This window comes from Diabrotica virgifera, chromosome 3 (genome assembly GCF_917563875.1).
Source record: "Diabrotica virgifera virgifera chromosome 3, PGI_DIABVI_V3a".
Classification (NCBI taxonomy): Eukaryota; Metazoa; Arthropoda; class Insecta; order Coleoptera; family Chrysomelidae; genus Diabrotica; species Diabrotica virgifera.
The window spans coordinates 257,884,844-257,907,335 of record NC_065445.1 but is presented as its reverse complement, the minus strand read 5'-3'; the positions used below and the strand labels follow the sequence as shown (position 1 = coordinate 257,907,335).

The 22,492-nt window shown below is 32.6% G+C and overlaps 1 protein-coding gene across 2 annotated transcripts in view; it reads right to left on the bottom strand.

Annotated features, from left to right (window-relative positions):
* The window catches only part of LOC114329662 (NAD(P) transhydrogenase, mitochondrial), a 95,600-nt gene that overhangs the window by 24,648 nt on the left and 48,460 nt on the right, over window positions 1–22,492 (bottom strand). For both annotated transcript variants that reach the window (XM_050647346.1, XM_050647347.1), the window contains exons 2-10: window positions 16,946–17,206; window positions 7,147–7,301; window positions 6,822–6,962; window positions 6,455–6,577; window positions 5,373–5,560; window positions 5,158–5,313; window positions 1,812–2,016; window positions 1,536–1,754; window positions 354–580 (exon numbers count right to left, since the gene is read on the bottom strand). In XM_050647346.1, coding sequence (XP_050503303.1) covers window positions 354–580; window positions 1,536–1,754; window positions 1,812–2,016; window positions 5,158–5,313; window positions 5,373–5,560; window positions 6,455–6,577; window positions 6,822–6,962; window positions 7,147–7,301; window positions 16,946–17,178 — 1,647 coding nt within the window. In that variant the 5' untranslated portion in view covers window positions 17,179–17,206. The remainder of the gene's footprint in view (window positions 1–353; window positions 581–1,535; window positions 1,755–1,811; window positions 2,017–5,157; window positions 5,314–5,372; window positions 5,561–6,454; window positions 6,578–6,821; window positions 6,963–7,146; window positions 7,302–16,945; window positions 17,207–22,492) is intronic.

The following is a 22,492-nucleotide window of genomic DNA, read 5'->3' as shown; positions in this document are numbered from 1 at the left end:
CCAGCGAAGTTCACAGCGAATACCTAAAGTTAATGAGGTGGTCAGGAGGGCCATAAACTTGGATAAATTGTTTGCAGTTGGCGGGCAAGTCGCACTTACTTATACATTGCTTGCAGTTTTCAACTTTTTATATTTTTTGCTGAGTTGCTTTTTAAGGTTTTTTGTCCGTAATTGAATAATTAAATATGTTTAAAAATGACAATGTGTACATACATAGTCCTAGTAAATTTTGCTATATTATATGCAGTGAAATTAAAAAAATTCAAACGTAGGCAAAACTAAAAATCGATTTTCTATAATTCAAACAAGCAAAATTTACATACCGAAACATATTTTCGAGTATTTGTACGTACCTCGACCGAATTTGTAGGATAATATCCTCCATTCATCAGAAGTAATCCTCCTACAGCTGTGATTCCGGAAATGGCGTTCGTCACGGACATTAAAGGCGAGTGCAACGCTGGGGTAACACCCCACACTGTGTGGTAGCCAACTATGCCCGAGAGCCCGAGTACTGATAACATAGCTGTAAATTCAGGCTTAGGAGAAATCATTCCCAGACCTAAGATCGTGCCAATACCTAAAACATATCAATTGTTATAGAATTATAAATATTAACAGATTTACAAAAATCTAATAAATGTTTCTATTTATGGGAATATGATAAGAATATAACGGTTTCCTTTCAAAAAAGCTCAAAAAAGAACTGTATTAAGCGATCAACTTCATATAAGACAAATAAGCAAAAAGTAATACACTGTGCTAGTTGTAAAATATGTCAAGCCTAATGTGGCAATTCAGGCAATTTTTTGTGTGTATAAAAACAGCCTACCTTTTTAATTATTTTTATTTTCCTTATTGCTATTAAGATATAATCAACAATTCTACGTGTGTTCTAGGCCCCTTTTTAGGGTAAGATCTGTTTTGTGCCTTTTGTTTCTGTACTGTTTATTTCTTCGCATATATTATTTTTGAATTTCCTCATTTAGCCATGGTCCCAGTTTATCCTAGAATGTAGAACACTTTCATCCTAGTGCATCCTAAGGTATATAGACTACTTTCAGACTAATTCATCCCAGTTTAAAGGCACCTCGCATCCTAGTATGGAGTCCCCTTTTATCTCAGTGCCACCAATGTGGATATATGTCAAATGAATACAATTGATTAAACGAACCAATACAATGGCAAAGCTTGAATTCACTGTTTACTTTTTTTACTAAATACCACTTATTTAGGAACTAACTGACTTGGTGTGTATATGACACCCCTTTTACTACGTATGGAACTTCTAAGAAGTATACAAATATTCTAAGTTCTCAATAATATCTATATATTTGCCGGCAACCTGGCAATAGAACTTGAGAGTATTTAATAATTTCACACGCGTGGGGTCTGATTAAAAGCTCCCAACATGGTCCATCGAGCCGGATCTAAAATCAGAGCCGTATTCAATGTTCTTCAATAAGGTTTATTCACTAAGTCCGCAGCTTGATGCATAAGTTTCCGATTTAAACACAGTATATCCATTAACGTACCTGTTGTGAGAGCCAGTGATTTATTTAAGTCAGCTTTGAAAGGAGAAATTGCCTTAGGTACTGCCTTCAAAGTTTCCAGTTCTTGTTTCGGGGCTGTAGCAGGTGTCGGTTGTGTTTGGGGAGGTGGTGGTGGCGGCCACATGAGCTTTCCCTTGTCTAAAATTATGCTTCCACGTATAACTTCGTCTTCCAGATTTATATTGAAGTGATCTTTTTCGCCTAAAACACAAAGTTTCAGAATTCTATACAGATGTCATAGCTTTGTCATTTACCTACCCATCGATAGCAGAAATTTGGAGATATTGTTGGCATAAAGCGTCGAGCTTTGAGTTGGAAGCATACTAGGAAAGTCTGTTAAACCAACATGGACGACATCTTTGTACGTGTATATTTCTCCTGGTTTGGTCGTTTCAAAATTACCCCCTGCTTCAGCTGCTAGATCCACTACTACGCTACCTGGCTTCATCGATTCAATGTGTTCCTAAAATAAATATTTATTAACTTCATAGCTTATTAACTTATTAACTAAAACAAATTCCAAATTAGTATGAAAATCATACTATAATATATAGTACCCAACAAAAGTGTCGACCTACAACTATTTGAGGGTAAAACAATGGTTTTATGTGTGGCACACTCTTCTGTACCAAAAGAAAAACCAAATGTAAAGAGCTGGAAAAATTTTTGGCTCAAACTAAACATACCACTCACGCCGCGCGCCGGCTTCCTGAGCTATCAAGTAGAGTAGTAAATTAGTAAAAACGTCAAATAGTTGCTTTATTCATGTAATCGTATTTACTGTCCTTTTTAAGTTAATATAGTCCTTCCATCTTCTTCTCGGTTTTTCTTTACCTTTTTTCCATTAACTTCTTATCCTTCGACCACATACTTTCTCTTTTCTTCGTCCGTCTTAGCTAAACCATTGCAGTCTTTGTTCTTGAACCTTTTTTGAGACTGCAGTCAGCCTGGCTGTTGAAATACGAGGGTCGTTTTTTTTTCAACCTCCGTTTGTCCATAAAAAATTCCCGTGAAGCGTTTCGCCATTGCGGTGCGCAGTGGGCGACAGCGCATCTCCCCCGCTACACTCTACATTAATCCCGACTTCCAGGCATCAGTCTGTACTGTGCTACACACAAAACAACATGGCCGCGACAATTAGTTCTCCCGCCAAGTGTGAATTACGCGCTGTCATTCGCTTTTTGCAGGCAGAAGGCAATAGTGCAGCTGCAATTCATCGAAGGATGTGTCAAGTGTACGGAGAAGGGTTTATGAGTGATGGAGTTGTGCGTGAATGGTGCCGAAAATTCAAAAAAGGACGAAATGATGTGCATGACGAAGGGGGTCAAGGTCGCAATTCTGTCGTTACTGATGAGCTTGTTCAACGTGTTGATGAAGCGGTGAGAAACAACCGTCGCTTCACTTTAACATCGTTGGCAATGGAATTTCCACAAGTTTCATTTGACACACACACTTGACACATCCTTGATGTGTCAAATGAAAGCGAATGACAGTGCGTAATTCACACTTGGCGGGAGAACTAATTGTCGCGGTCATGTTGTTTCGTGTGTAGCACAGTACAGACTGATGCCTGGAAGTCGGGATTAATGTAGAGTGTAGCGGGGGAGATGCGCTGTCGCCCACTGCGCACCGCAATGGCGAAACGCTTCACGGGAATTTTTTATGGACAAACGGAGGTTGAAAAAAAAACGACCCTCGTACTTTAAGATAGAGGAAATGATGATGCAGCACCAGCAGACCTATTGCGATTTGAAGAATGATCCAAACACAAACAATACGTCTCTATATATTATCCAGGGAAATTGATTATGCAGGGAAAGATTCAAGGGAAAAGAAGCATAAGGAGACGCAGAATATCGTGACTGCCCAACCTGAGAGAATGGTACGGATGTACAGGGCTATTCACTATATTTTGACCCCCCTGTAAACTGCTTTATTTACAGAATTAGAAAAAAACGTAAAACACAAAAGTTATTCGATTTTTAAATTATGATTTTTTGACATCATCTGGGCGTGATGACGTAATCGACTATTTTTAAAAAATGAGAATAGGGGTCGTGTGCTAGCTGATTTGAAAGGTTATTCAATTCCCTATTCAGTAATATAAACATTAACATGATTATTTATACAGGGTGTCCAAAAAAAATTTAATTAAATAAATTGACACAAATAGAAGAATGTATGTAATTTATTTAATTTAAAATACCTACATTCTGCTGCTGTCAAAAAACAGAAATAAATGTTTATTGAACAAATAAACATTACTTTTCACTTAAAGAATTCAATGTTCAAGCTGTCACCGATCTGCCTCTTGGTAGTTTAAACATTGAATTTAAGAAAAAAGCAATGTTTATTTGTGCAACAAACTTTTACTTCTGTTTTCTAACAGCGAAAAAATATATTTTGAATTAAATAAATTAAACACATTCTTCTTTTTCTGTCAACTAATTTAATTTAAAAAATTTTTTTGGACCCCCTGTATAAATAAATATCTTAATATTTATATTACTGAATAGAAAATTGAATAACCTTTCAAATGAGGCAGCACCCGACCCCCATTCTCATTAAAAAATGGTCGCTTACGTCATCACGCCCAGATGGATGACGTCACTAGTATGATATATATGTCAGAAAATCATAATTTGAAAATCGAATAACTTTTGTATTTTACATTTTTTTCTAATTCTGTAAATAAAGCAATTTACAGGGGGGTCAAAATATATAGTGAATAACCCTGTACATCAAATGAACTTTTCAGAGCAGCCGTCTCTAAAATCCGAATAGCCATGATGATTGCTGACCTCCGTCGCAGAGGTGACACTTAAGGGGTTACATAGGTCTTACGGGTAAAAAAAGTGACTTTAAAAAAAATTATATCTCGAAAACTAAAAATTATTTTTATTTATAATTGGAACATGTAAAAGTATAGTACTTAAGGTACATACTCTCAAAAAAATTTTCAGCCTAAAATATTCATTTTTGTAGAGTTGAATGCAATTTTTCGACAACAGCCCTTTTTTGCGGTGGGCAGCATAACTAAGTCCAGTCTCATCTGAAATGAAAAAATCAAAAAGTTTCTTGTAGTTTATACCTCTGGCTAGTGAATGAAAGAAGAAATCTTTATTAAGTGAAATTGTTTTTGTTTTATAAAAAAAAACTACTTTAAAAATGGTAATTTTTGAAAAAATGAGAAAAATTGGGGTCGAAAATGTGTTTAACTTATGGAAAATCTTCAAATTTCATTTTTTAATTCCTTCGTTCATTCACAAGCCAGAGGTATAAACTACAAGAAACTTTTTGATTCTTTGATTTCAGATGAGACTGGAGTTAGTTATGCTGCCCACCGCAAAAAAAGGGCTGTTGTCGAAAAATTGCAGTCAACTCTACAAAAATGAATATTTTTGGCTGAACATTTTTTTGAGAGTATCTTAAGTACTATACTTTTACATGTTCCAATTATAAATAAAAATAATTTTTAATTTGCGAGATATAATTTTTTTTTAAAGTCACCTTTATTTACCCGCAAGACCTATGTAACCCCATAAAGAAGAAGAAGATATTATCCACTTAAGAGGCAATGTTACTAATTTACTGTTTCACTTACTTTTAGCACCAAAATGGGTGCCTTCCTTCCAGGTATCAACGCAGTGGAAATGATAATATCGACATCCTTACACTGTTTTGCAAACAGTGCATGTTCTGCATCAATAAATTCTTTAGACATTTCTTTACTATAACCACCCGCAGTACCTCCTTCTTCCTGAAATAATTGAACAACAATTAGACATGGTGCCATCTTAACTATTTGTTGTAAAATACCTCAATGCTGACTGTCAAAAACTCCGCTCCCAAAGACTCAACCTGTTCCTTCACAGCTGCTCTAGTGTCGAAGGCTCTTACAATAGCCCCCATACTTTTAGCTTGTCCTATGGCAGCTAAACCTGCTACTCCACCACCTATTACCAAAACTTTTGCTGGAGGGACTTTTCCCGCTGCAGTTATTTGACCTACAAATTATTAAAAAAGTAAAATTAGGTTATTAACTACCAATGGTTTTCCTATTATTGTTGTGCGGAAACCTTAGACATAATAAGAACGGACTAGGGTAGGTATAGGTCGCTTAGTGAATAGGGAACTTGCATAAAATTTTAAATTCGAAAAAAATGTTATAAATCACAACAGAACATAATTTAAAATATGTATTAAAGATAAAAAAGTTTTTTTTGTCTTTCGTTTGGCCCCTAAAGACGATTAAAAATTCAAATTATACCAGCGGCCCAAAACGCGTCGTGACGTCATATGTTTGTGTGTTTACATTCTGCACCAACAAAGTAAACAAAATCGTATATAATTTTAATTTAGACATTATAAACGTCAGTAGAAATTACGTTTGATCGTTTGAACTATTTTAAATTCATAGAAAACTTGTACTTTTACAAAATGACACTAAACAACACTTATAGTGTTTTCTTTTATTTTCCATAGTAAACCTTCTTTCATATCCTTCAAAAACTGTATCAAAGTCCAATCTCAACAAACTGGTATATGTATATTATTACAATGCCATACGATAAATGTCATTAGATTATAAATATTTTCACTTATTCCGCGACGATGAGCTGGCCAGATACCCAAGTAGGTGGAGACCAATAAACTAAAGAGTAAGAAGAAGAATATTCCTAAATATAACCATAAATATAAAATATAACCATAAAGTTCAACTATGTGACGTCACGGGTCTTTTGAACTATTTGAAATCACAGAAGATTTTAAATTTGTACTTTAAGTTATTATGAGTTTTTGAAGCGTGAAATTTTGGAAATCTCATTTTTAAACAAAACTGAACATTATTATGTAAAAAAAATGTGCAAGTTCCCTATAGAGCTGAAACTTTTATTTACCTGACAAGAATCGTGGAAAATGATTTGCTGCCTCCACTACTGCTCTGTATCCGGATATATTTGCCATAGAACTCAAAGCATCAAACACTTGGGCTCTTGTTATTCGAGGTATGCAATCCATAGCTAAAAAATTAAGTGCAATGTACATTGAAGCAAATGTAATGAACCATAAAAAATTACACCATAAAAATATTTTAAACCACCCGAAGCCAATCATGAACAGAAAATTCGGAATCTACATTTAGTTTTAGTATAAAAAAATGTGCCGCACTATATTTTTTGAAAAAATTGAACAAATCACCTCTATAGAGAAGTATTCATTTCAATAAATGTGTAATATTTTAAGTGTAAAGAGAAATATACTTACCAAATGCGTTAATCTTTCTTTCGGCTAAACTATTTACCAGATCTTTATTCAACCCTGGGTACAGAAACGAAATGAGTGTTGAGTTTTCCCTAAATTTAATAACTTCTGGATCTAAGGGTTGTCTTACTTTTAAAATAATATCTAAAATGAAAAAATAGATGTGAATTAGAACATAATAACATAACAGTAAATATTCTATACCACGTTAATAAAATAAACTGATAGCTTGTTCATTTTGGATATAAAGCAGTTTAAACTTTCAAAATACCACTAGTACAACAATTAAAAAAATATTTCTCACTGATTTTTTAAAGTAGTTCCTTACCAGTTGCGAAAACATTTTGGTTGTCGACGATCTTAGCACCAGCATGTTCATAATCCTTATTTCTAAATTTGGACAATACTCCAGCATCTTCTTCAATATTCACAGTAAATCCTTTCTTGGTTAACGTGTGTGCCACAGCCGGTGTAATTGACACTCTAAAACATGAAAGTGTATTACAAATAAAAAAATTAAAAGTTGACTTTACTAAGTAACAAGACATTTACTCGACACACATAGTACACAATACTCCCCTGAGCTAGAGATAGTAATTACGTGCTAAAGATTGCAAACGAAGGCCCGAAAACAAAACAGCTTTAACCAGCGATCTTTTATGTAACAGCGACCATTTATCAGATTGATCGGGGTAAGGTTATACTACCACAAGCCACAATATAAACCAAAGAGATTATGCTTAAACGCTTCCAGTAACAAAGAGAAAGAAGTGTTGAAGAAGACTATAAAAATAAATGAGGCAACAAGGCCGACGAGTAGGACCCAATCTAGCTATAAACGTACAGGGCCAATCATAAGAAGCGCTGCCAAGGATCAGTCAAGTAAAGCGCGCCAAGATCGACTGTTTAAACAAAGAATATAGACAGTAAATAGAAGGTACTGCCCTGTAACGTTTTAGCATAGGATTTTGTGTTCTTACTGAGTAGGTGCATAGACCTGACAACGACTACGTAACTTGCGCGATCTTATCACCGCCCGCGCCGAGGCCGCAACATCCCTCGTCAACAAGACTGCTTATAAACGTGACCATATGTTCCATATAAAAGCTTCTTCTAGGAGAGTATTTATTCTTTGTTTTAAGTATCGGCTTTGAGCGGGAGAGCCAGTTTACTTCAAGCAATAGACAGAAGCGTTACTACCTGAGTTAACAGTGCCAAGTGCTAACTTGCCGAATACTCAAAGCACAAATAATTTGATACAGTGGAAACAGTCTCTATCTTAAAAGCACTATCAGAATGCACAATAGATCACAGGTATGCGAATATTATTCGAAATATATAAGAAAATGTGACAACAACTGTTAACCTTCATTGCATGACTAAGAAGATAAAAATTGGCAGAAGGGTGCGACAGGGAGATACCTTGTCGCCAAAAACTATTTATAACAGTCATGGAGTACGCATTTAAACGACTAGAGTGGGAATCAAAGGGTATTAGCATCGATGGAAAGATATTAAATCACCTCCGATATGCCGATGACAATGTTCTCATAACAGACGACTTAGGAGAAGCTAGAGTTATGTTACAACAACCACAGCAAGTAACACAGAGAGTCGGTTTAAAGATAAATGATGGAAAAACAAAAATGATAACCAATAATAAGAAACGAGGAAGTTCGTCAGTGAACTGGAGTCGAAAATATTATCAAACGTATTACAATGCAAAAATGTAGACGGGCGGGACATGTTGCAAGAATGAAACGACGGCAGATGGACAAAAAAATTGCTTGAATGGAAACCACGGGCAGACAAGCGAAGCCGAGGAAGATCCCAACGCGATGGACTGACGAACTCAAAAGAATTGTGACCAATTGGATAGCAGAGGGGCAGAACAGACAAAGATGTAAATATCTGGAGGAGGCCTATGTTCAACAATGGACAAATCAGGGCTGATTGATGATGATCCTACCGAAACGTCGTCAAAACAATGATTTTTCTTGATATAGTGGAGTCACTGAATGTGGATATGAGCTATTACCTCCGATTTCGTTCAACCTCCATCGATTTGCATGAAAATTGGTAAGTGATTAAGAGGATATCTCAAAAAACAAAGGTGACATGGTGCCAACTTGCGCTTTTCTTCTCGGGGTGAAAATTATTTTATTAAAAATAACCCCATAATTAGATAGGGGGACAAATTCTAAGCAAAATTTTTTTACATAAAGTTATTAAAATAAATCAAAACTTTTTGAGTTATTAAAGATCAAAAATTTTAATTTTTCTTAAGAAAAATGCATGTTTTTACCGATTTTTCATAGATAACTCAAAAACTATAAGTTTTTACAAAAAAGTTATTATTACTAAAATTGAAGCTAATAAAAAAATTAATAAATTTCTTCTAGAAAAACCTTTTAATGTTAACTAAAAGTGAGTTACCTATAGGTAATTAATTAAATGTATATTTTTTTCGGCGAGTACCCAAATCAAGTATTCAAGCTTAAATTACGGGAAAGGGGAAAATGATGCATTTTATAGCATAAACTTATAGCCAGGGAGGTAGTGTCAAATTTGACCGGAGCATTTTAGCATGGCTCGTTTCTTATTATTTAGGTAGGTGTTCCAAAGCTTATTAACAAATGATGTGTCAGCTGGCCCAAAACCGGGGATTTTAGGCAAGAAAAGCTAAAATATGAAAGTTAATGGACCAACGCTACAGCTTAAATGTCAAATATTTATATACGTTACTCAGAACATTTAATGGACTTGCTTACTTGGCACCTACCTTTCACTCAGAAGATCGGGGTTCAAATCCTGGCGCGGAAAATTCTTTTTGTTTTTTAAATTGACATTTTATTTTGAAAAATATTTATTTTTATAATACCACGTTTTTATTATTTATACGAGACAATATAAAAAAAATCTGTATGTCTTTTATAGAATTATGCATAGAACTTATGAAATAGCATATATACATTTGATCATAAATATTATGATTGACCTTAATAAGCAAAATTGTTGTACATGAACCCCTGAAGCTTCTTGAGTTAGTACGACCAATCTAAGTGAAAAAGGGGGTTAGCCTCCCCACCCCACTCCCGACATTTTTTTATCTTTTTAGACAAACTGTTTTTTGCATAATTTTATGTGATGTAAAACCAAAAGATACATACAACCCTAATTTTTCACTTTTCTATCACCAACCCCCATTTTTTTAATAGCAATCTAATTATTTCCCTGTTCTCTATATTATAAAAATGAATTTTTGTCTGTATGTCCCTTATAGAATCGTAAACTATGCATTTAATCATATTATGATGACCTCAAGCAAAGTTTTTGTACTTACATGAACCCAGGAAGGAGTTAATACTTAATAATATATACTTAATAATTAATAGAGTTAAAAGAGTTAATACTTTTTTATTATTAACTAGCTGACCCGGCAAACTTCGTACCGCCTTAAAACTAAATAATGTTTGAATGTTTAATACCTAAAATTACCAGAAAGCCAAAAAATACTAAAAAATATTGCGTACCCATACTTTTTTCTACCAAATGCATAGTTTACGATTCTATAAGGGACATAGGTACAGACAAACATTCATTTTTATATATTATAGAGAATAGGGAAATATTTAGATTGCTATTAAAACATGGGGGTTGGTCATAAAAAAGTGAAAATTTAGGGTTGTATCTTTCGGTTCTACAACATATAAAATTAAGAAAAAACAGTTTGTCCAAAAAAATAACAAATAATATCTCCCTTTTCACTTAGATTGTTGGTCTTACCAACTCAGGAACCTTCAGGGGTTCATGTACAACAAATTTGCTTATTAAGATCAATCATAAGATTATGACCAAAAATGCATAGTTTGCGATTCTATAAAAGACATACAGATTTTTTTATATTGTCTCGTATAAATAATAAAAACGTGGTATTATAAAAATAAATATTTTTCAAAATAAAATGTCAATTTAAAAAACAAAAAGAATTTTCCGCGCCAGGATTTGAACCCCGATCTCCTGAGTGAAACGTAGGAGCCAAGTAAGCAAGTCCATTGAATGTTCTGAGTAACGTATATAAATATTTGACATTTAAGCTGTAGCGTTGGTCCATCAACTTTCATATTTTAGCTTTTCTTGTCTAAAATCCCCGGTTTTGGGCCAGCTGACACATCATTTGTTAATAAGCTTTGGAACACCTACCTAAATAATAAGAAACCAGCCATGCTAAAATGCTCCGGTCAAATTTGACACTACCTCCCTGGCTATTATTAAACATTTGTGAAAGTACTTAGAAATATCTGTCAAATGTGATACCGAACAAGTTAATAGCATTAAAATTTATGCTCCAAAAATTTTTCAAGCTTTATCTTTTAAAAAATTTTCCAAAAAATGTTATCGTTTTTTTTAATAACTTCGTTAATTTTTAGATATCAGGTTCACCTAAAAACGGTTTGAAAGCTAAAATTGCAAAGGCTATTAAAACGCTTTGAAATTAATCTTTTGGACACCTTACTTTTTTAAAAATGAAAGAATAAATGGCCACGGTTACATGGTTCTCGCAGCAAAAATTAAGCTTTAAACGTTTCTATCTCGGTTATTTTTCACCCTACAGAAATGGTAAAACAAGTATAATATTTGATATATAAAAAACTAAAATTTGGGTATTTACAATTTTTTACGTATATTGAGTATTTTTTTAAACGCTTTTATTTAGTTCAATAGTTTGCGTCAAATCTTTAGACGTTAATTTGAGTGCCTTTTCTCCAATGAAAATGAATGAAAATTTGCAGACATATGCATTCGCGGGAACAATACACGAATAATCCATAAAAAAAATTTTATGTTTATTATTTGTTTAAATAAAAAAAAACGATTTTAATCGAAAATGCTTAAATTCTCTTGTTTTTTACAATGTAAAAACTTGAAACTTTTACGTGCTGTAGCTAATAGTATAAGAGCTGTGAGACATTTTTGAGTAGGTATTTTAGGCAACCTGAAAATTTTTCAGGTGACTTTTCCATGATAGCCTAATACAAAAATGCCGGTCTGGCTGGAGGGTAGCGGTTATTTTCCCCAAAAATCCCCCCCAAAGTTTAAAAAAGGGTAAAAATTGTTATTACAAAAAATATCATTGACGTGACTTTAAAGTAAATTTAAATATTCAAATATAAAAAAATAAACAGGCCAGGCGATTTGAGGGCGATTTTAGCTGTGTAAGATACTTGCACGGGCGTCCCAGGATTATTTTCAGGGGATGCATCTGAACTTTAGAAGATTTCATCTGAATCTGTACATACTATTAACGAATATGTTAGTTATGACGAGTTACCCACATGTCTAAAGAGAAAGGTATTCGATCAGTGCGTCCTCCCAGTCTTGACGTACGGATCAGAAACACTTACCTTAACTAAAGCCTCGGCTACCAAAGTAAGAGTCACGCAGAGAAGAATGGAGCGGTCAATGTTAGGAATAACTCTGCGAGACAAAATCAGAAACGAAGAAATCAGGAGAAGAACAAAGGTGACTGACGTCATCGAGAGGATAGCCAGGTTGAAGTGGAGATGGGCAGGACACGTAGCCAGAATGACAGATGGGCGATGGACGAAGAGGTTATTGGAATGGAGGCCAAGAGAAGACAAGAGAAGCGTCGGTCGACCGCCTACAAGATGGACTGACGACTTAAGAAAGGTAAATAAAAACTGGATGAGGGCGGCGCAGGATAGATGGGGTTGGAAACGAGGGGAGGAGGCCTATGTTCAGCAGTGGACTTTTGAGGCTGGATGATGATTAACGAATATAAAATATACAACTATACATACATAGCTATGTACATTCCTTCCGGACAGGGAGGTGCAATTGTTATTTGGACAGGGTATTTTTTAATATTAAAAATAAATATTCTAAAAAAGACAGGTTTATTTGGTGAAATTTTCCAACTGCCATGTGATCAAACAAATTACGCGTGCATTATAAATGAAAAGCGCTATAGGTAAGCACCAGTGTGAGAAAGAGCGTATACCGATAGCTGTTTGCGTCCTCTGTTGTAACTGAGCCAGTCCGTTCGCTCGAGAAAAATCACGTGACCTGGCGATACCTATGTTGTTGTAAGTAACTTTTTTTTAATTGAAGGAAAATAATACGGACTATACAATAGATTTTGCAAATATGATAGAAAAAGACAAATTTATTATTATAAATATATAGGTAAAAAAGTATAAAACTATAAACTAAATTAATTCTGTGTCCGAATCTTGTACTTCTTCTTCAAACTCCTCATCTGAGCTTAAATATTCATTCTCTTTTTCTTCGTCAGACTCCCCTCGAGACTCAGATTCCTCTTCTACCTGATCTATAAATAGTTGTAATATGTATTTAGAGTTAATTAAAAATTAATTAGTGATTAATTAATTGAGTTGCTACGTATTCTTACTTATATAACCAATACTTAATACCTTTCCTTATAAAACCAATCACATCAGGTTTTTTATTTCTTAGTATATGACCAAAGTAGCTCATTTTTTCCTTCATAGTGTTGAGTATTTCTTTTTCCTTTTTCATCTTTCTTAATGTTTCCGTGTTTGCTACGTGTTGTGTCCATGATATTGTTTACATTATTCGATAACACCACATCTCAACAATGGCAAGTCTTTCTTCAGATGCGCCCGTGATTGTGCAGGCTTCGACTGACCAGTCTGAGGAAGAAGAAGAGAATGAATATTTAAGCTCTGATGAGGAGTTTGAAGAAGAAGTACAAGATTCGGACACCGAATTTATTTAGCTTATAGTTTTATTCTTTTCTACCTATATATTTATAATAATAAATTTGTCTTTTTCTATCATATTTGCAAAATCTATTGTATAGTACGTATTATTTTCCTTTAATTAAGAAAAAGTTACTTAAAAAACTATAATATATAATAATCACTATAACGTTTCGAGGCACAACAACATGGGTATCGCCAGGTCACGTGATTTTTCTCGAGCAAACGTACTCGCTTCGCTAGAACAGAGGACGCAAACAGCTATCGGTATACGCCCTTTCTCACAGTGCTGCTTACCTATAGCGCTTTTCATTTATATGCACGCGTAATTTGTTTGATGACATGGCAGTTGGAAAATTTCACCAAAAAAATCTGTCTTTTTAGAATATTTATTTTTAATATTAAAAAATACCCTGTCAAAATAACAATTGCACCTCCCCGTCCGGAAGAAATATACATATACATAACTATGTATGTATAGTTGTATATTTTATATTCGTTAATAGTATGTACAGATTCAGATGAAATCTTCTGAAGTTCAGATGCATCCCCTGAAAATAATCCTGGGACGCCCGTGCAAGTATCTTGCACAGTTAAAATCGCCCTCAAATCGCCTGGCTTGTTTATTTTCTTTATATTTGAATATTTAAATTTACTTTAAAGTCACGTCACTGACATTTTTTGTAATAACAATTTTTACCCTTTTTTTTAACTTTGGGGGGGATTTTTGGGGAAAATAACCGCTACCCTCCAGCCAGACCAGCATTTTTGTATTAGGCTATCATGGAAGAGTCACCTGAAAAATTTTCAGGTTGCCTAAAATACCTACTCAAAAATGTCTCACAGCTCTTGGACCATAATGATATGAACTAAACATAATTTCACTTTTTACGTTACGTTGGTTACGTTATGCTTCATAAATAAACAATAAAGTTTCAAATTTTTTGCCGATTCCGACTACTTTCCATGTTAGTACATCATATGTTTTATACATATTTTAAGAAACATGACGATATATTTTAATGTTTGAAAAGTGTAAGACTAAAAAGTAAAAAATAAAAAAATATGAAAAAAATTTTTTTAAGAAACGCTTTTCTTTAGTTACGAGTGACTAAAATTAAAAATATTATAAAAAAACAACTAAAAAGTACAAAATAAAAAAATTGAAAAAATCTAACACATTCGTTAAAGAAAAGCGTGGGGCGAAAACCGTTTATTCGATGAAGACGCGGTTTTTTTGACGAATGTGTTAGATTTTTTCAATTTTTTTTATTTTTTGCTTTTTAGTTGATTTTTTTTATAATATGTATTTTTAATTTTAGTCACTCGTAACTAAAGAAAAGCGTTTCTTAAAAATTTTTTTTCATAATTTTTTATTATAGTTATTATCAAAAGAAAATGAAAATGACGATAATCTTAAAAGATCTGATTTTTTAAATTATGTTTTTTTCAAAAATATGCATTCTAAACCGGTGAAAATTGTTAAAATCATTACTTATGCCACAGAATAGGGCTTTTCATCGATTGTCATTTGTTTCGAGCTTCTGTCATGTGTCACATAATATTAATATATCTACGTCATACGTCTTTGGTTTGTATTATTGTATATACCAATAACGTATGTCGTAGATATATTAATATTATGTGACACATGACAGAAGCTCGAAACAAATGACTGTGAATGAAAAGCCCTATAAATAACCATAGAATAACCACAGAATAAATAACCATACAGAAGCGAAACTCCTGCCGAAAACGGTAACATAATTTTCATGCTCATGTGTCAACGTAACTGGTGCAACCTCACTTTTGCGACTGACGTGACAGTTGTTTATAGTTAAATTTTATATTTATATATGTTTTATTTTATATTTTATAGTTAAATTTTATATTTCATATTTAATTAATAACTACTTGTCAAAAATATTACCTAATTTGGAATGGCCTATTCCTTAGAACATCAAGTTCTATTCTGTAACTGGTGCACAAGGTCAAATATTTCGGTCTCAACAAAATCAATGGAAACGACAGTCAGATTCGCTTCTGTGTGGTTATTTATTCTGTGCTTATGCTAATACAAAGAAATTTTTTTAAGGATTATTATAAATTTTAATTTTTGTGGAAATGGAGTATGTTTTATTTTTTACTTTTTCCTAAAAAATTCGAAAGGTTTCTCTTAGTTTCATCATATCTTGCTTAATTTTGATGCTATTAACTTCTTCTGAAGCTCATTTGTTAGGTATTCTGAAGTACTTCGATAAGTGTTTAGCATGTATATTTTATAAATTGCATCGTTTTCCCGTTATTTAAGCTTGAATACTTACATTTGAGTACTCATCGAAAAAAGTATACATTCAATTACCCATAACCGACTTTGAATTAACATTAGTTTAGTACTTTGAGCAAAGAGTGTATTCAGTTTTTTATTGTATTCAATTTTGGTAAGAATAACTTTTTTTAAAAGCTAATAGTTTTTGAGTTATACGTGAAAAACAGCTTTAAAACATGCATTTTTTTACGAAAAAATAAAATATTTGATCTTTATTAACTCAAAAACTATTGATTTATGTTAATAACATAATATAACAAATTTTGCTTAGAATTTGTCCCTCTATCGATTTATGGTATTATTTTTAATAAAATAATTTTCACCCCAGAAAAGGGGTGGCATCATGTCACCTTTGTTGCTTGAGGTATCCTCTAACTGATTACCAATTTTCATGAAAATCGATGGAGGTTCAACGAAATCGGAGGTGAAAACCTTCAGTGACTGCACTAATAGCAAACAATGAGAACAAGCATTTGCTAGATGGTGTGAACTAAGTATCTGTAGTTTTCCGTGTTTGACTCCGCGTTGAATAATTTTGGTTTTGGGAAACACCATTGTTTTGACGTTTCGACAAGGTCGCACTTGCCTTTGTCAAGTCGGAGCAAGAATCATACAGTGTGATGAACCAGTTATGGTACAGCTTTCTTGGGATTTGCCGAAGCATTGTGTAGATGTGGAAGTGTGCAGGTTTATTTGGTTTTTGTGCATGTGTGCCATGTTTAATTCACAAATCTACAGTTGATAATAAATCTACAATGACATAGCTGATACCTTTAATAGGAATAAACCACAATTTTAATTAAAAATACTTGATACTATTTGTCGTTTCTTTTTTGAACTCGAAAATAGTTCTTAAAATATAAATTACACGAATAAATCGAAATTTCCTTTTCTGCTTACTCAACTTAGGTTTTACTAATCTTCAAAATTCATCTCTTGTTATACCTATCTATTAAAATATAATTCGAATACTAACTATACCTTCCAATTCACGTACCCCCAGACAAATTCTCTATTTAAGTGAATTCTCTTACCTTTTCTCATTCTTCCACACCTCTTTTGGTACTCCGATGCTTAACTTGTTGTATGGAATTCCCTTAACCTCCGACGCTTCCTTATTTGACGGTTTCCCAGTAGAAAAATACCGTTTACCAGCATGTTCTGTGTATGATTTAGCCTTTTGAACTTTCTGCCAATTTGTTAGTAGGTAGGTAACGTTGTTGATTTGCTTTCTGGAATAATGGAGACTCAAAATGCCTTTCGCCATGGTTTGTTCTTACGCTGTCCACATTTGCCTGCAAATAAATAAATGGGTAAGTAACGCAATAAGTAAAGGTAGTAGTTACAATAAAATAAATCTTAAGTTATAACGTGTCAAAAATTCGGTTGTTATTACACACACCGGTAGAATTAGCCGAACACCTTAAAAATGGGACATGTTTGATGTCTCGAATTTCCTAAACCACTGGTCCGATTTGAGTGATTCTTTTAGTATGTTATAGCCTTGTTATTTAAGAATACCGTTGTAATAATATTTTTGCTAGACAGGTAAATATCATTTTATACCGGGTGTACCAATCATACTGTGTTTTTTTCTTAAAGTTTGGAACACCCTGTGGTTATTCTAGCACATGTAAAATATTAAAATTAATACTCGATTGTAGATTTAGGCTTTCTTAACATTTTCCTTTTTGATTCATTTACTTATGTGAGATAATAAAAAAGTTATGTGCGTTAACAACTATCCACGTTTTTCATAAATAAATCCTCATAGGAGGGGAGGAAAGTATACTAAATTTGCAGTTACTTGAGCGTTATGGGAACCTATTGGATTGTGAAGAGTATGTGCTAAAATCAGAAAAAGGTTAAGTTAAGTTTTCCATAAAGTGGGGGACTTTTCATTTTTTAATTTAATTTTCCATTTGAAACAATCATTGTTCTCCGATTATAGTGCTATCTATCCATAATTAGAAAAAATGTGTCGAATAAAAGTTGCTTATTTTTACGTAAAGAATCCAAATTTGCAATAAAAATTGGGGGCTCCTATTTAGGATTTTAAATTAAATCCCCCACCTCACCTCCGTGGGGGCTCGTGACATCCCCACGGAGAGGGGAGGAGGTAAGTTAAAAATTTTAAATACGAACCCTGCGATATTTCGCGAAATGAACATTAGATCGTAAAACTGCAAAATACACCTATTAAATATTTTTCAAAAATCTACCGAATGGCACCAAACACGGTCCCCCACGGAGGTGGGGTGGGAGGTTACTTTAAAATCTTAAATAGGAGACCCCAATTTTTATTGCAGATTTGGATCCTTGACGTAAAAATAAGCAACTTTTATTCGCAACATTTTTCCAATTATGGATAGATGGCATCTGGCATCATAATCGGAAAAAACGATTGGTGGAAATGGAAAATTAAATTAAAAAATGGAGAGTTCCACACTTTATGGAAAACTTAACTTTTTTTGGTTTTAGCACCCACTCTTCACAATTCAATAGGTCCCCATAACACTCGAGTAACTGCAAATTTAGCACAGTGGCGGCTTTTGGGGGTAGGCAGGATAGGCCGGGCCTACCCAATAATTTTAAGAGCTTTGAAATAGAAAAAGACATATTCAAAAATTATGTTAAAGCATGTAAATAACTTTTAAATGTACTAAATCACCCAATACATTAGCGTCGTTAAGACAACTTTGTAATTATAGTCTAAGAGCTAGAGGCGAGAAATCATCGTCATAAGTAATATGGAGTTTGGCATGTGAAATGTGTCTATTGTATTTTGATAATTATGACCCCTTTCAGGCTGACACCTCAGTGGATACAGGGAGTAGCAATAAGGGATGAAAGGGGAAAGTTGGTGCAGTCATTAAATGTTTTCACCTCCTAGTTTGTTAAACCTCCATCGATTTACATCAAAATTGGTGAGTAGTTAGAGCATACCTCAAGAAATAAAACTGATATGGTGCCAACGTGAGATTTTACCCTGGGGGTGGATTCCACCCCTTCTCAGAGGTGAAAACTATTTTATTAAAAATAACCCCACTAATCGATAGAGGGACAAATTTGAAGCAAAATTTATTACCCCTAATTATTAAAATAAATCAATACTTTTTGAGTTATTAAAGATCAAAGATTTGAATTTTTCGTGAAATAAATGCATGATGTAAAGCGGTTTTTCGTAAATAATTGAAAAACTGTAAGTTTTATCAACATAGTTATGATTACCAAAATTGAAGATAATAAAAAATAAAAGAGATTTCTTATTCGAAAAACCTTTGAGAATTCGCTGTGTCTAGGTACACGCTAACGTGTACGCAAATAAAAAAGTTAGGTACACGCGAATTAAACTTCATCAAGCCAGTGACGTCATTATTTAGCGTGCGCGGTGACTTTATATTTTGGTACACGCTATTTTGATATTTTTAGTGTTTGTTTGATAGAAAATATTTTTATTAAGGGAAGGGGAAGGGAACCAAAACTATTCAGATGTTTCAAACTTAATTGTAATAAAACAATATGCATATAAAAGTATATATTCAGGTTAGCAAAATAAATATTAGTTAACATGATATATACAAAATACTGCTAAAATAATTTTTATACGTAAGTTAATTATACCAGTTTATATTGGTGTTTATTTTTATTTATACAGGGAGTTGAACTTGTTACGATTTTCATAGAAAATTTGTTATAACTTTGTAAATACCCTGTATAACATAATATAAACCTTTATATTTTTGTGATATGGAAGTTAAGAATATTTCGAACATAAAATAAAATACAGGGTGTTACATTTAAAAAACATAAGTTTGGTCCGCCAGTATATTATCGAACGCCCTGATGTAACATTCTAACTAATTTTAATAATTTTGTAATATGAAGCTCAATGTTTGCTAAAATTTTTGATACTAACTTTTTATTGCTATCTATTACTATAGCGGATCTACTGAGCTTTATCACACTAATTAATCGCCCCGTATATTTGATCTTATTACTTCTGCTACCGTTAATCACGAATTTTTGTCTCTTATCTTTTTCATACTGTTTTAGAATGTTGTTAAACTCATTAAGGCCCGGTCTTTTCACCTACGAATAAAAGTTATCCGGAGGTTTATTTGACAGATTTACATGTAATCTGCCGAATAAACTTCCGAATAAATAGTTATTCGGAGGTGAAAAGACCGAGCCTAAAAGAACTAAATAATTGTTCACACTCCATATAGTTAATTAAAAAAAACACTAAACAAGTAAAAAATAAGGAAACTCTTTACAAATCAATATTAAAGTGTAAGACAAATTCTAACCACACTCTGACACTCGCGATACTTATTAATACCACAGCATACACGCGGCTCAAATTAGCGTGTACCAAAAAACCCAGTCATAGTATTTACGCGCTAAATAATGACGTCACTGACTTGATGACGTTTAAGCGTGTACCTAACTTTTTTATTTGCGTACACGTTAGCGTGTACCTAGACACAGCGTTGAGAATTAATAAAAAGTGAGTTATAGGTGATGTAATATATATTTTTTTTCGGCTAGTACCCACATCTATGTATTCAAGCTCAAATAACGGGAAAACGGTGCATTTTATAAAATATATTTACTGAACACTTGTCAAAGTACTTAGAAATATGTATCAAATGAGCTCCCGGAAAAGTTGATACCATTAAACATTATGCTACAAACATTTTTCAAAGTTTAGGCTCCAAAAATTTGGAGCTTAATTATTATATTATTTATATAAGTTTTTAAAATTGTTTTAAGACATTTATATAAAATATAGCAAAAATGTGTTTGAATATTATGTCAAATGTGCCCATTATTGGACACCCTCAGTTTCTGTACATATTCAGTTTATACAGGGGCGGTTCTAGACCAAAAAACGTGGGGGGCAAGGGAACACAACCGGCGAATAAACAAGATAACGTGCCTTTTTAACGAAAATTATAATACAAAAGTACTGTAAAAACTGTAGGGGGGGGGCAGCTGCCCCGCTGCCCCTGGCTAGAACCGCCACTAATTTATATCGATAGAAAAAAATCAATTAAATATCGAAATAATATAAAAATAATATTTTAGTAACATACATATTATTTCAAAAATATATTACTTTATATAAACTGTAAAAGAATTGAAATATCAAATAAATAAATATTACTTATTAATTTTAATGTAAGTAATGTTAAATGGCAGGTTACAAATTTTTGGTGCTGTCTACCCAATGATTTATGTATTATGTATATTATATTGTATAATATACAGTGTGTCTACTTAAGTTGGACACATATATTACGGGACACTTTTTTATTTTTAATTTTACGAAATAACGTTATAATTCATAAAAAGTTCTGCATCGTCTAAAACCTACGATTCAATCATCAGATAGCAAATTTTATCTATATTATAGGAGGTATTTTTAAAAATATGAATTTCGCTCAAGATTTTTTTTCACACTGTTTTAAATTATTGTTACTACGAAAAATTGTTTGGAATTAAAAACTGTGTTCTAATATATGCAATAGTTTTTATTATTATAATTAAATAATTAATAATTATTATAATAATGTAACTATTATCTACATTCTTCTAATAAAAAGAAAATTAATTTTTTTCTCAAATTAGAGATACCTACCAATCATCATTTTCATTTATAACTCTTTTATTATTAATTTTACGAACAAAAATTATTCTTCATAAAAAGATCTGCACGGTCTAAAATCCAAGATGCAATCATAAACATAAGATTATATAAAATTGTATCGATTTTAGTCGATGTGTAAAAAATGTGAATTTCGCTCAAGAAATTCGCTCAGTAAAGTGCCTTTATAGCTCACAATATTTAAATAGTAGGATATAATTGCACATTAAACATAATTTTTAATTCTAAACAACTTTTCATAATAGCAATTTTCCATATTAGGAATTTAAATACATAAAAAACAAAGTTTTCGTTATAACAATGCTTGTATTTTTAACTTGTTATATTTAAATTGTAATAAAACGAACTTGATAATAAATTATAATAATAACTTCATTCCCGAAATTCCTTTAAAAATTATTCTGTCAACAAATTTCAAAATAAATATATAAATAGCGTATGTTTTAATTTTCCCTTTTTCCTAAAAACTCGAAAGGGTTCTCTTATTTACATCATCACTTGCTTAGCTTTGATGTTATAAACTTCATCTGGAGCTCACTTGATAGGTATTCTTGAGTACTTTGACAAGTGTTCAGTAAATATATTTTATAAAATGCACCGTTTTCCCGTTATTTGAGCTTGAATACTTAGATTTGTGTACTAGCCGAAAAAAATATACATTCCATCACCTATAACTCACTTTTTATTAATTCTCAAAGGTTTTTCGAATAATAAATCTAGTTTATTTTTTATTATCTTCAATTTTGGTAATCATAAATATTTTGATAAAACTTACAGTTTTTGAATTATTCACGAAAAACCGCTTTACATCATGCATTTATGTCACGAAAAATTCAAATCTTTGATCTTTAATAACTCAAAAAGTATTGATTTATTTTAATAATTAGAAGTAACAAATTTTGCTTAAAAT